This window comes from Typopeltis vanoorti, chromosome 17, assembly GCF_054136105.1.
Source record: "Typopeltis vanoorti isolate ZY-2024b chromosome 17, IOZ_Tvanoo_1.0, whole genome shotgun sequence".
NCBI lineage: Eukaryota > Metazoa > Arthropoda > Arachnida > Uropygi > Thelyphonidae > Typopeltis > Typopeltis vanoorti.
Window position 1 is genome coordinate 27836144 of NC_143565.1, and position 15414 is coordinate 27851557.

General features: G+C 34.2%; 1 protein-coding gene across 1 annotated transcript in view; it reads right to left on the reverse strand.

Annotated features, from left to right (window-relative positions):
* Prp8 (pre-mRNA processing factor 8) overlaps positions 1-15414 on the reverse strand; it is a 411861-nt gene that overhangs the window by 275450 nt on the left and 120997 nt on the right. The window contains exon 10 of the mRNA XM_090407427.1: positions 4877-4996. Within this exon, the coding sequence (XP_090263553.1) occupies positions 4877-4996 (120 nt within the window). The remainder of the gene's footprint in view (positions 1-4876; positions 4997-15414) is intronic.

Below are 15414 nucleotides of genomic sequence, written 5' to 3' on the forward strand. Positions count from 1 at the left end.
TGTTAGGTATCTACCTGGATACTGGACGAATGAGAATGGGCTGGCAATTTCTGATTTAGCCAACCAAATTCTATTCTTATTGGCTTCAACCACAACATGACAGAATTTTATGATGGCTGGGGCGTTGCCTGGTTAAACAAGGGCCCCTGCTATTTTTGCCAGGGAACCAGGGCAAAAGGCAAAAAGTCAGCTACTGGAACAAAACCTAAAACACACCCCAACTCAATATCACCAGAGTTCAAGATCGGTACTATCAACATAAGAAACCTGAATGGCAAAGAAATGGAGCTAGCTGAGGAAATGGATAAGTACCAGATCGATACAATAGCGGCGACTGAAACAAAAAAGGCAAAAACTGGTGAGATCTTTCTGAGCAATAAATACAAAATGTTATATTCAGACAATGACAATCAAGGAAAAGAAAGAGTAGCCATAGTATTTGACACTAAATATGAGGGCTAATCTGATTGAATGGCAGGCAATTTCAAGTAGAGTGATGTGGGCAAATATCAGAATGGGGAATTGGACAATGAGACTTATTTGTGCCAATGGTCCCACAGAAGACTCTTCTAAGGTAGAAGTGGAGGAATTTTTTGAGGCTTCAGAGAAAATTACTGACACAATGAAATTGAAAAGTTGGTCCTTGTTGAGGATCTAAATAGAGTATGAAATGATTGTCAGACATAAAAAATATTTTGGGAAAATTTGGAGAAAACAGCAAAGCTAATAATAATAGCAAATATTTGTTGGATTTCTGCTGAGAACATGGATTGGTTATTACTAACACCATGATCCAACATAAAAATGTGCACAAATTCACATGGAGAGAAGACACAAAGAATAAGAAAAGTCTCATTGACTATATTATTGTTGATAGTGACGTTTTCTCTCTGGTGAAGGACATTAGAGTGTACAGAGGATTTGAAATTGGAAGTGATCACTATTTAGTCTTCAGCAGGATAAAATTGAATTTCATATTGAAAAGAAAGAATGACATGTAAGAAAGTTTCAAAGCAAATAAAAGTTGAGCAGCTCTCAGATGTGAACTGTAGACTGAAATATACAAACATTATTGAAGAAAAAATGAAAGAGTTTGAGAACAGGAATCAAACCTTGGAGATTCAGTGGCAAGGCCTGAAGAAGACATTGACTGATTCAGCCAGAGAACATGCGGTGAGGTTGTCTGCAAGGATAGAAAAATCAGAACTCCATGGTGGACAAAAGAAGTTAAAGAGGCAGTGAAGGAAAAGAAGAGAGCATATCAAAAGTTCCTGGCAAAAAATCAGATTATGCTCTTAGAGAATACAAAGACAAATGTAAGAAAGCTAAACATTGTGTAAAACTACATAAACAAAAGTCATGGAGAGACTTTGGTAAGAACATAGAAAATAAATATCAAGAAGGTCGCAAGATATTCTGAATATTGTTGAAGTAGCTTAGAAATGGAGGAAAGAGTGCTGTAAAAGTAATATCCATACTTGAAGTAGAAAAAGCCATGAAAAGTCTGAAATGTGGAAAGGCAGCTGGAGTAGATGATATTCAACCAGAAATGCTCAAGTAGAGGTATAAAAGTCTTACAGTGGCTTTACTGCATAGTTCAGACGGCTTGAACATGACTAATTCCAGTTGATTGGAGTAGCGCTCTCATGGTACCTATATATAAAAAGGAAATAAAGCTGAATGTGGGAATTACAGAGGTATTTCTCTACTGAGTGTTCTTGGTAAGATTTATGGCAGTATACTTGAGAAATGGTTTAGAAGGATTGTGGAAAAGAAGCTTGGTGAAGAAACAAGCTGGATTCAGGCCAAATAGGGGCAGTCAGGATCAGATTTTCACTTTATGACAAATAGTTGAGAAAACATGGGAAAAAACAATGATCTGTATTCAAGTTTTGTAGATCTGGTAAAAGCATATGACAGGGTGCCAAGAGAGAAGCTATTCAAAACAATACAGTTGTATGGTGTTAGTGGGGCATTATATCAAGCAATACTTAATCTTTATTTGAGTTGTCAGCCAGCAGCTAGAATTGAAGTATAGGTTTAATGTTAAATCTGGTGTCAGACAAGGATGTACATTATCTCCTCTGTTATTCATTATCTATATCAGTGGGTCTTAACCTTTTTAGTGATCGGCACCCCCTTGAATCTAAAAATAAGTTTCTATTTTTTTATTTAGGAAATTACATCTATTGCAAGATAATTTATTTATAAAAATAAACACATACATTTACATATACATACAAAACAATATCTCAACTTTTAATGGCTATGTTGTTGTTGTTTATTCATAATACTTTGGAAGCGAGGCTCCTTTTTTGAAAGAGCCACGCATAAGTTATTACTTGCATTTAAGATCCCATTTCACACAGGTAGGTGGTGGTAAATGGTAAAAGTGTCTGCAATACTGCTTTTGCCAGCTGTGGATAAGGTTCTAACTGTGTACACCAGAATTGTTCTAAGTCCAGTTTTCCAAATTCCATTTGAATACGTGCATTGGCTCATATTTCAATAAGATTGTCCTTTATTAAATAGTTATTGTCCATGGACAATAACTTTCTAAATTATATAATAAATTTAGAAACTTCTCTCGCACCCCCAGTGTGTTAAGAACTATAAATCAGTGGTTCTTAACACACACCCCAGGTTAAGAACCACTGATTTATATGGATCACATAATGAAGGAAAGTGATATTAAACCTGATATCAAACTTGGAGATGTTAATCTCAGCTCTTTGCTTTATGCAGATGCTGTTATACTTCTAAATAAATCCGCTACAAGCCTGCAATATTCCGTGACTAAATTGAATAAATAGATATGGTATGAAGGTCAGCAATAACAAGACAAAGACAATGGAAATAGGCAGAAGCATCGAAAATATCAACTGCATTGTGAATTGAGAACCTATAGAACAAGTAAAACATTTCAAATACTTAGGCACGATTTTTAGTGAAAATGGTAAATTAAATATGGAAATAGCCAACAGGATCAATAAAGCTGGTATGGTAGGAAGTCAAGTGAATAAATTTATATGGAATAAGAGAGAAGTTAGTCAAAACACTAAATTAGCTATATACACGACAGTGTTCAAACCAGTTTTGACTCATGGATCTGAGAGCTGGATTAGAAGTAAAATATTTGACTAGAGACCACAGATGTGAGAGTCCTGAGAAAGATTAGAGGTGTGAACAGATGGCATGAATGACAATATCATATTAAAAATGAGGATATTAGGAAAGAACTTAACATTGTTAGCAGAACTAATCTCTGGTGGTATGGTTACTTAAAATAGAATGGAAAAGGAAAGATTAGCAAAACAAGTGTTCTCTGCCAGGTTGGCAGGAAAAGACCCATAGGAAGACCAAGATATAGGTGGATTGATATGATAAAAAGTGCCTTAGAAGATAGAAATATAAGGTCTGACAATGTTGGAGTCTTGACAGGTAATAGATTGATATGGAGGAAAATTGTAGATAGGAAGTTAGTAATGATGTAAATTTTTCATGTAGCATGAAAAGTGTAAATGTCAGGAATTTAATAATGTATTTATTATGTAATTTGTAACTTATGTAATTTGATAAAGATAATGTTGGGACTATGGAAAGTAGATTATGAGGAAATATTAAGAATTTGGAAACTGAGATGCTAGCAAAACATGAGAAAGAGGGATATATGATACAGACCTCCAAATGTCTGAAAGGATTATACAGGATATGAGTAGACAGAATTTTTATTTTATGGAGGGCAGGGGAAAAGGATGACAAAAGGGCATCTGGAAGTTGAGGTACGTTGTACATAATAATTATTATTATTATGTAAAACCTCCAGGGAGTCCAAGGACTCATCATGAGAGGATACCTACTCCACAACGCTGTCTCCACCACTCAAACCACCAACTACAATGAACCGCAACTACCATCATCATCATCTACACCAATGCCATCTAACGCTCATCATCATCAACACAAGTATTTTCACAGACAATCATAAACATCCATGGCGGGATTTGAACCCACAGCCTTTTGGCTGGAGAGACTTTTTTTTTTTCTGGAGAGGAGAACACTTATTCTGACATACTAACAAATATGTGCCAAAATGAAATGGAAAACAGGATCCTAACAACATATTTTGAATAATGTAATACTGAGCCAACTATCGCTAATAACTCCAAGGTGCATCCAAACTTGCACAGTATTTTCCAGTATGACACTTATAACATACTGTTTTAAGTGTAGGCTGTATATCAAATTCATTGGTTCTAATTCATATCATTCAGGATAAGTTGTTCAAACAAGCAAACTTTAAATGCAAACTGCAATCAGCTTAATCGTTTAAATTTGTTTAATTAAATGGTTTAGAAAATGCTAGTCATTTATTCAAATGTCAATATGAAATCAGTTTTTGAATGGATTTTAGTATCAAAATCTCATTACATGAAATTAATGAAAAGAGAGGGGAAAAAAAAAAATTTGCTTCATTGATTCATCAGTAATTTAGAGTAACTGCATTTTTACCAGTCATCATTAGAGTAAATTCAGTCACTATAACCAACTGCCTTAAACGTCTTGACAACAGCAACACGTTTTAAAGGATATTCACTACATCAAGCCAACTATAAACTAGTTTTTTGCTTCTAGGTTTGTAATAAGCGATGACATTAGTAACATTATAGCTACACATTAACAAAGTTCATGTAATTATTTTAATTTGGTCTCTTCACCTAATTATTACTATTTATAAATTACACTGAATCACATTCTAAAAATTTTTAATTTTAAAAGTTCTAAAAATATCAAAACTGATTTTCTGATATATTTTTGCAAAAACTATAACATTCCTCTGCTGATATTTCATAATTAAATTATTCATTGACATTACCTTTTCTTTTGAGGTTTAGGTGGCCTGTGTTTCAGCGCATTTAGCACATGGTATTTCAGAAGTTTCTGATATGAAACTCTCACTTTCACGGGCATACCTGGAGGACAATGTTCTCGATACCTGGAAAAATACAGTATACATTTTTGTTGCAAATATATTGAACTGCGTTCATACACATTCTAAAAATATTCATTCAGGACTAATTTACCAGCAGCTATGTATTAGCATATCTGTATAACTAATACCCACAACATGAAACTAGCATTAAAATCAAAGAAAGATTAATTTCAAAGTGAGCATAGAAGGTGTGTATTACAAAACTGATTCCCTAAAGGTTGTCTTAATAAAGTTTGAAAGTTAAAAATTTGTTATTTTAAGGTGATATAATGAAGAGTTACCACAGCACACTCTAATAAATTAAAGATCGGTTGCATTTGTAAAACTGAATTTTTAGGTATAAAACAAAAATGCAGCAATAAATTAAGTGAAATTAGCAACAAATGTTGTCTACTGACGAATAACAGTACATTATCAGCATAGCACAAACAAGCAATTCAAAGATATAGAATATACAAAGTAAATACAACAGTCAGTTAACCAATAACAGAAGCCTGATAAAAGAAATTAAAAAGAGAAAAGTCAGCTATTTTGGACATATTCTTAGACACAACTGCTTACAAAGTATGCTTCTTGAAGGAATTGTTGAGGGAAAGAGAAGGAGAGAAAGATAAAGACGGCAGTGGATGAAAAATATAGAAGAATGGACCTATCTTTCATGCATATAGTAGACAGGTGCAGAATAGAACATAGTGGAGATGCATGGCAGTCATCCTCCTGGAGGGAGAAGACACCTGACAGGACAACATAAGCACCTGTTATCATAAGGAAAACTGCATCCTTTTACACATTTGCTGTAACAGATATCAGGTGTTGGGATAGTATTTACATAACTATTTGAATGGTATTAACTCACATCATAACAACAAGAAAATAAACCAGCTAATTTAATAAGCTGCTAACAATTCACAGAATTTTAAACTAGCATCCTCAAAGAATAAGAGCACATGTCACAGGATTTCAATATCACCAATGTCCTGGCATGATGTGTAGCAAAACATTTCTGAATTATTTCCACTAGTCACTTTCTAACCAGTGGAAAATTATAACTTAAAAAGGAGAGAACTGAAGTCTAGCAAGTATCTTCTAGAGCAGTATTTCTCAAAGTGTGGTACGCATACCCACTGGGGTACGTGGCAATTTTTGGCTATGCATCATTAATGCATAGAATTATTATTAAGAAAAAAATAATTATTTTAAACATATATATTTCTTAATAAATTATATATTATGTATGAAGTCTCCTACTGCTTCATTTGAACAGTTTGCAAATTCTCAGGCGATCACTTATGAATCTTCTTTAAGCTTCGTATATGAATGTACATTGCAAGCCTGCAACAACATGAACAGTGTACGATAGCGACTCATTAGTAGATGTAATTAAGACAGTTAATCAGATATTAATCAATGTGCTTCATTATTTGATCATCTGCGTGGTTAGCCTAGTGGCTTTGTGGACACTCTGAGGAAGGAGTGTCCTGGTTTGATTCCCGTCACTGATGTGAGGAGCTTAAGGAAAAACCAGCAGGGTTTTCTCTCCAGTTTATCTGGGGTTTTTCATCCCACAAGCAGGCAAACCGGCCCCGCGAACACACACAGATCTACAGCCATAAATACTTAACCCCCTTGAGGGGGGGCTCAACTCGCCCCAAAAGGGACTTAGGAGAAAAGGGAGGAAACTCCATATGAATAAATAAATAAATTATTTGATCATATTACAAATTTGTTGTTAGTTAAAATAACGCTCATAAGGTTTGTATCACTTTTACAGTGATATAACTGCTTTAATAATGTACTGAAGTTATAATACCTATAATAAATATTATAAATTTTTTCCTAGGAAATGTGTTTTTACATTATGGAAAATACCAATAATAGCGATCAGAACTTTACCACCTTTGCTGCGAGTTGCCTGAGATTGTACTACGTACTAGGACTTCTTGCATTAGCTCACGCTAGTAATCGCCGATACTTTTCTAGTTTACTATATTCGGCATGAAACTCTCTGATGATTCCAATCTTTGAGTTTCTTATTCAGTTTTAAAACAATGTGGGATTTAATATCCCCTTAATTTAAATAATGTTTATATTGCCGAAATGAAGCCTATTGGCTCCTTATATTTAAGTAACTTAAAGGTTGCACCTTTTTGACAACTCGTATAGCAGAGTATGTAAGTTCTTTTTGCTATACCCTTTGGTATCTAAATGGTCTAGCTACTCACTGATGAAGCCTCAAAAAAGGCTGAAACTGGTCTGGGTAGTGACCTCCCACCATAATGTAATAACAGCATGCATTTCCTAAGAAATGTGTTTTTACGTTATGGAAAATACCAAGAATAGCGATCAGAACTTTACCACGTTTGCTGCGAGTTGCCCGAGATTGTACTACGTACTAGGACTACTTGCATTAGTTCACGCTAGTAACCGCCGATACCTTTATAGTTTACTATATTCGGCATGAAACTCTCTGATGATTCCAATCTTTGAGTTTCTTATTCAGTTTTAAAACAATGTGGGATTTAATATCCCCTTAATTTAATTAATTTTTGCTTTCAAATTCTTAAGTATGGATCATTGGTTAAAGACTGGATTTATAAAATGCACAAAAGAGTGCAATATAGTAGATAATATAGTCGTCATCATCATGTGTATCAAGGATTTAGGCCTAGCATGGCCTGTTCCGGCCTTAGAGGTCATTGTTGAATCGTTTAAGAGGAAGCCCTGGTTTTCCTTTTCCTAATGGCTTGTACTTTAAGCCTCTCGGGGGAACCCTGTAACCCCTAGAGAGCACATCCCCTGGGTGGCAGATAGGGGACGTGCTCACCATGTGTGTGTGTGTGGCGGGGTGGTCCGATATACGGAATAAGGACTCGTGAACCAACAGGGCCATAAGGGGCAATAATCTTGACTGCAAGAGAAGTGGCACTCCCATGGACCCCTAGCTGGATCTATCCTCTTCTTCTACTTTGAGGAAGATTCACTTACTTTAATCTTTTCTATGAAGCCTTATCAGCCAACTCTTCTTATTTTATGATCCTTATGCTATTAGAGTACTCGAGGGCCATGGGGTATTTTCATTTCTGGCCTTACAACTATGCCCTCTCTATAAACCTATAAATTCTTCTATAATCTACTCTCTATAAAGAGTAGATTATAGAAGAATTAATCTACTCTTTCCCCCTTCAATATACCCTATACCTCCTATGGGTTTAAATTCGGAAGAAGGCTAGTTCAGAAGCCTTAAGGTAGCAGCCCTACAACTGAACTATTCCATCATCAGGCCCTGACATGGAGAACATAATTCTACTAGTAAGCTGACAGAAAAAGATAATCGGATTGAATCTATGGAAAATGACCCTAGATAATATAATAATACATATTATATATATAGTAGATAATATAGTAATATAGTAGATAATATAGTGCAATATAGTAAGCAACAAGTAGACGATACTGTATCTGGATCAAATGAAATTGATGAGGGTATGTCCTCTGACATCTCAAAAGAACCAACTAGGAAGATGAAAAAACTTCGTAGGTACAATATAAATTACTTGATGTCTGGATTTTCGTGGATGGGAAATGAAGAGGAACCTATTCCATTATGTGTTATTTGTGGTGAAACTTTAAAAAATGAAAGCATGAAACCATCTAATTTAAATTGCCATTTTGAATCAAAACATAATGTATACAAGGCCAAACGTGTAGAATTTTTTTTTCAAAATAAAAAAATTAAAAGAATCTCAAAATGATGTCAATCATGTCAGTAGGTGGAAATAAGAAGGCTTTAGAAGCTTCATATTATGTATTGCTATTAACAGCAAAAAGTTGTGCAGCAGAAACAATTGGTGAAACTTTGGTCAAGGCTGCAGCAAAAAAAATAGCAGAAATTACGATCGGAGAAAACGCAGAAAGGTCTTTTTGATCAGATTTGCCTTTCAAATAGTACTGTTCATCAAAGAATCACTGAAATGGCTTAAAATATAAAACAAACATTGTTATCTGCTATGCGTAAGAGTCGTTATTGTGTGTTACAGGTCGATGAATCCACTGACATTACAAATCTTCTAGTGTTCATTAGGTACAAAAAAAATCAAAAACTTCACAATGACCTTTTATTTTCCCACCCTTGTCAGAACATACAACAGGAGAAGAAATAATCAACAATATAAATACATTTATGCATCAAAATAAGTTTGATTGGAAAAGTTGTATTGAAATAAACACAAACTGAGTGAAATCCATGGTCGAATCTAAAACAGGGCTTGTTTCAAGGATTCAAACTGTTGCACTAGATGCAAAGTCGACACACTGCTGCATACACAGGGAGGCTTTGGCTATACATATGATATCTACAGATCTAAGGAAAGTTCTGGATGAAGCTGTAAAAATCATAAATTATATAAAAGGCTGTCCTCTAAATGTCAGACTTTTTTCTCAACTTCACAGTGAAATGGGAAGTAATCATACAGAACTTCTTTTCCATACTGATGTTCGTTGACTTTCTAGTGGAAAAGTCCTTACTCGTTTATTTGAAATTCAGAATGAACTACAAGTTTTTCTTGATGAAAATTGGATGTTGCTATAGGCCTGGAAATGTGGAAGGTGGTGATCAAGAAATGTATAAACAACTTGGATTAGTGAACAAAGGAAGGGTAATTATTATGGGTGATTTTAATTATGGTGGTATAGATTGGAATGAAGAGATAGCATTTGGGAATAAGGAAAATGAATTTCTCGCATTTTTGAGAGATAACTATCTCAGGCAGCACATAAAGAAAGGCATGCGAGGACCAAGAGTTCTAGATCTCATCATTTACATCTAACAATTACATCAGAGGATGTAATTGTTAGAGGGGGTTTCACATTTTTCCAGTTGGTGAAAATGATCATGAAGTAATCACTTGTGTTGTGGCTAGTCATATGCAGACTTTTGTGAGGAAAGAATATATGTGGAATTACAAGGCTGGAGATTATGACAAGCTTATAACATGGTTATAGCAAGCTTACAACTTCGAGCTATAACATGGAACGAGGAGTTGGGCAGTGAGGAAATAAATGCTGCATGGGAACTTAACAAAGAAATACATAACAGCATCAATGTACGAATGTATCCCAAAGGCCAAACGGCTGAATAAGGTAGGTGTAAAATGGATGAATGTGGAGCTTAAGCATGAAACCTGGAAAAAGAAAGTACTTTGGAAGAAGTACAAAATGAATAACGGTAATCAGTTCACATGAAGAATATAAAGAACAAACCAGGAGAGTGACTCAGTTAGTAAGGAAAACAAAAGTAGAGTATGAGCAGAAATTCGCAAATCAGGCTAAGAAAAACCCTAAATAGTTTTTTTAGACATGTGGCAAGTAGAAGGAAGAATGATCATGGAAAGATGAAGTTAAGGGATGAAAGTGGTAGAATGGTAACTGCTGCAGAAGATGTTGAGGTATTCAGTGATTAATTTATAAGGGTGTTTCATCCTGATCAAGGTGGAATCATGAGGAACTTAAGTGTAGAGGATAGTTTAATTGTGAGTGAGCAGGAGGTATTTGAAGAAATAAATAACCTTGATGTTAATAAGGCGATAAGATTTGATGACATATCACCACACATCTTAAGGGAATGTTTCAGGGAACTGGCAGTAACATTGGCATGCCTGTTTAATAAGAGTTTTGCAACAGCACAGGTTCCAAGGGAGTGGAAGGAGAGTAAAATTGTTCCACTGCATAAAGGCGGTGATAAGGCTGTAGGTTCAAATTATAGGCCAGTCTGTATATCTGGAGTTGTGGTGAAGGTCCTGGAGAGAAGTAGGATACAGAAATGGGTTGATAACAGCAGTATTCTTTGTGGTTATCAGCATGGGTTTGTTAAGAGGAGATCATGTTTCACTAACTTGTGTACTATAACAAGGTGACAAATACCTTGGACAAGGAAGATGCATATACAGTGATGTACTTGAATTTTGCAAATGTTTTTGATAGACTGTCACATGACAAGCTCTTAAATAAATTTAAATAAACGGGATTGGATAACAGACTTCTGTATTGGATCAGTGACTGGCTGTCGGATAGGTATCAGAAAGTTGTATATGGGGGTGTAGTATCTTGAAAGAGAAAGGTCAAAACTGATCCCCGTGGTGTGCTGCAGGGGTCAGTTTTGGGGCCATTGTTGTTCAATTTGTATGTTAGTGATATTGGGTTGGATTTAACTAGTAATATCCAGCTGTTTGCGGATGATGCAAAACTGGGGAGAGCAATACACAATAGTCAGGCTGATGTTAATGTCTTACAAGAGGACTTGAATAGATTGCATGAATGGGCTGGTAAGTGGAACTGTCGGTTCAATGTTGCCAAGTATAAGATTGGCAACACTGGTATTTGAGATTTGGTAAGCAATAATGGGATGCAAAGTATACACTTTGCATCCCATGGGGAAACTTTAACAGAAGTAGAAGATACGAGAGATATCTAGGAGTGATGGTGGACAAGGATCTGAAATTCAGGGGCCACATTGCACAAGTTGTGAAGACATCACATTGAATAATGGCAAGGACCCTGACATGCAGAAAGAGAGATTATGATGCCATTGTATAAGGCCTTGATCAGGACTCATATGAATTATTGTGCACAGATTTGTTCACCGGATTTTCATGGTGATGAGGATATGTTCAAAAGGTACAGAGAAGATTCACAAAGGTAGTCAGTGGTCTTTGGAATGTGGAGTACGAGGGCAGATTGAGAGAATGTAAGTTGCAGAGCCTCGTGAATAGGAGGAGGGGGGGGGGATGTTATCAGGTAGACATGGAAGAGATTTTTCATAGAATGGGAGAGGGGAGTAGAACAAGAGGCCATTGCTGGAAACTGTATAAGGAGGGTGTGAGCAAAGGAGTGAGAAGCAGGTTCTTTGTATGGAGGGTGGTTGGCAAGTGGAATGCATTGCCTGAGTGTTGTGGATGTGGACACATTGAATCAGTTTAAGATGCGGATGGATCAGCATTGTGTGCAATAGTGAGTACCTACCATGATGAGGATCTGACTCCATGGAGGTCAAATGTTAATAATAATAATAATAAAAATTTTGAAAAAACATTTATATAATTGCAAGTGGCTCAGTCAATTAGCATATCTGGCAGATATATTTACTGTATTAAATAATCTTAATTTGTCTTTACAAGGCAAGGAAATTTCTATATTTCCTGTCCAAGATAAAGTGAATGCCACATTCGCAAATATGAAGTTATGGCAAAAGCGGGTTGGTAATTTGATGCATTTCCATCTCTTCATGAATTGCTCACAAGTTCAAATGAACAAATTGATGATGTGAAAATTACTATCATGAAGCATTTACAAGGCTAACAAATGAATCTAGAAAAGTATTTCCCTGAAGTGGGCATTAATATTGAGTGGATAAGATACCCTTTTAATATCAACAAATCTATGTCAAAGGGTCTGTCACCAATAGAAGAACTTTTAGAACTAGCTTCTGATGGTTTCCTAAAAAATAAATACGAGAATATGTTATCATCATTTTGGCTACAAATACAGAATGAATTTCCTGAATTAACAGATAAAGCCTTAAGGTTCATTTTTCCATTTCAAAGTTCATATCTGTGTGAAGTTGGATTTTCAGCCCTTGTATATATTAAGACAAAGAAGAGGAACCATATTATAGATGTACCACATCTGAGATTGAAATTAACTACAGAACCAAATTTTGCTGAAGTTTTATTCAATCCTCTCATTGATGATAAATTATTTCAATTAAGTAAAAATGAATAGTTTTAAACCCAAAACTGTGGTTTATTTTCTCTTTATATCATCTCTGAATTTACAGCAAACTTAAAACTGAAAAACAGTTAAAAGCCATCATAATTTGAAATGTAAGACTCCAGCAGTGTATAGCAGTGAGGATGTCCCCTCTCAGCAACTCTTTTTAATATTTATCAAAATGAAATAATAATAAAATGGAATAAAAATTTCCATCAAGGTATTAGACTTTCTCCTACTGTGAACTTAAACACTATTCTTTTTGCCAAAGACCAAATAATAATTACAAATTCTGAATATAATTTACAAAAAGCTATTTTAGATCTAAATGAGATAGTCAAAGATTATGGTATGATGACAATATCCAGCAAGAACTAAGATAGTAATAGATAACAAGATCTTAGAACAGGTGAATTCATTTAACTACCTAGGATGTATGATCACATATGAAAAGATATAAACGTAAAAACTGCAAAATATTTTAAAATAACAGGCGTAATCAACTCTATATTTAAACCAAACCTAGTTCAAAAACAAGCCAGACTAAAAGTATACAATACATTAGCCCTACCAGTCTTATTGTATAGAAGAGAAATCTGGACAATAAAACAAAAAGACAAACAAAGATATACAAACTGCAAGGTATACTCTATTTGATCACAAAAGAAACGAAGAAATTATGAAAGAATTAAACCAAGAATCAGTAATAGAAAAAATTAAAAAATACAAACACAAATGGATGGAACACATTCAAAGAATGAAATTAGAAAGATTACCAAAACAAGCCTTAAAGTACAAGCCATTAGGAAAAAGAAAACCAGGACGTCCTCTTAAAAGATTCAACGATGACTTCTAAGGCCAGAACAGGAAAGCAAATCCTTGATATGCATGATGATGATGATGAAAAATTTATAGTATCTTGATAAATTTTGTTCTATTAAAAATAAATAATATTTTTTTGTTTACATGTACATCTATATTAAAATAAAACAGACATATACAATAATTTTTATTTATTTATTTATTACTTATTATTTTGATAATGGGGGTACTTGGTAATAATGAAATTTTAAGAAGGGGTACACGGATATCTGAAGTTTGAGAAACATTGCTCTAGAGCATCCTATGGATGTTGGAGATGTGGTTCAAAATGAAATTTGGTAAATGGAAGTGAAATTGATACACTGACATAGTAGGCTAACCTTAAATAATAATAGGACAATAATTCTATATATTCTGAAACCTAATATTTCTACTAGTGTGAAAATAAAGCAGAAATTTCAGTCAACAAAATGCAAGTTATATAGTAATGAGCAAGTTTGCACTAGTATGAAAACAAATTGACACACTCTTATAGAGATTTCCAGAAGCAATAACAGCATTATTGCTTCTGGAAATTAAGGCTTTGAAGAGCTGTACGAAGTTTTAAATCCAAAACTGTGGTTTATTTTCTCTTTATATCATTTCTGAATTTACAGCAAACTTAAAACTGAAAAACAGTTAAAAGCCATCATAATTTGAAATGTAAAAGACTCCAGCAGTGTATAACTTGCAGACCACAACTACCTTAGGACAGCACAACAGTAACTGTGTCATCAATACTGACAACTGAGGAGTAAACCATCCATGTCCTCACTTAAGGTTGCTATGATACTCAGAAAACTATCTAAATTAGAAATAAAAATTAATATTGAAGTGGAATGTATTATCTACCACACACACACACAGTAATAACTAAAAATGTTTGTTTTATACAATAACAAAATAAATATGATGATGTATAAGCTGCTGATTTTTATGGGATTTTCAATCAGCATCCTCAGAACATAACTTGTTCATAGATTAAGGACAAAATCTAATAATTGTGGAAACAATTCGAAACTGTAATAAACAATTTGATTTGAAATCCAGCAAAATAGCAAAAGTTGATATTTGTTTCATTCTTGGGCAGTATTATGAGTCAATACCATAAAGAGATTAATGGTTTATTTGCAATTGCAATAAATAATAGCCACAATAAACCTTTCTACATGCCAATGTATGTTTGCTTGTCGGTTCATTAAAGTCAATACTCTATAAAAAAAAATAAATAAATAACAACTCTGAAAAATTTATACAACAAAGGATTGATATAAGCATTCTGCTCAGTTGGTAGACAATGAACCCCTAATACACACAAGTTACAGTCTGGCCAAAAAAATTAAAAACTAAAACCTTACTATATACAGGATATAAAATATATGCACGAATATTAAAACAGAAGCTAAGCTAAGCAGTTTTCTAGTAGTTTGTAGAGGACAAACTACTAGAAGAACAAAACGGTTCCCAAAAATGCTGATCCTGCATAGATCCAATTTTTACTTTAAAATTATTAATAGAAAAGAGAAGAGAATTTCAAAAAGAAACACATGTGGCCTTTATTGATTATGAAAAAGCCTTTGACAAAATTAGTAGACAAAAATTGTTTAAAATATTAATGGATTTAAACATACCAAAGCAACTTTTACAACCCATCCAAGAAATATATGCAGGAAATAAAATAGCAGCTAAATTAGAACACATCTCAGAATGGAAAGATATATCAAGGAGTACGACAAGAATGTACCTCTGCTTTTCAATATATATATATATATATATATATATATATATTAATGTTC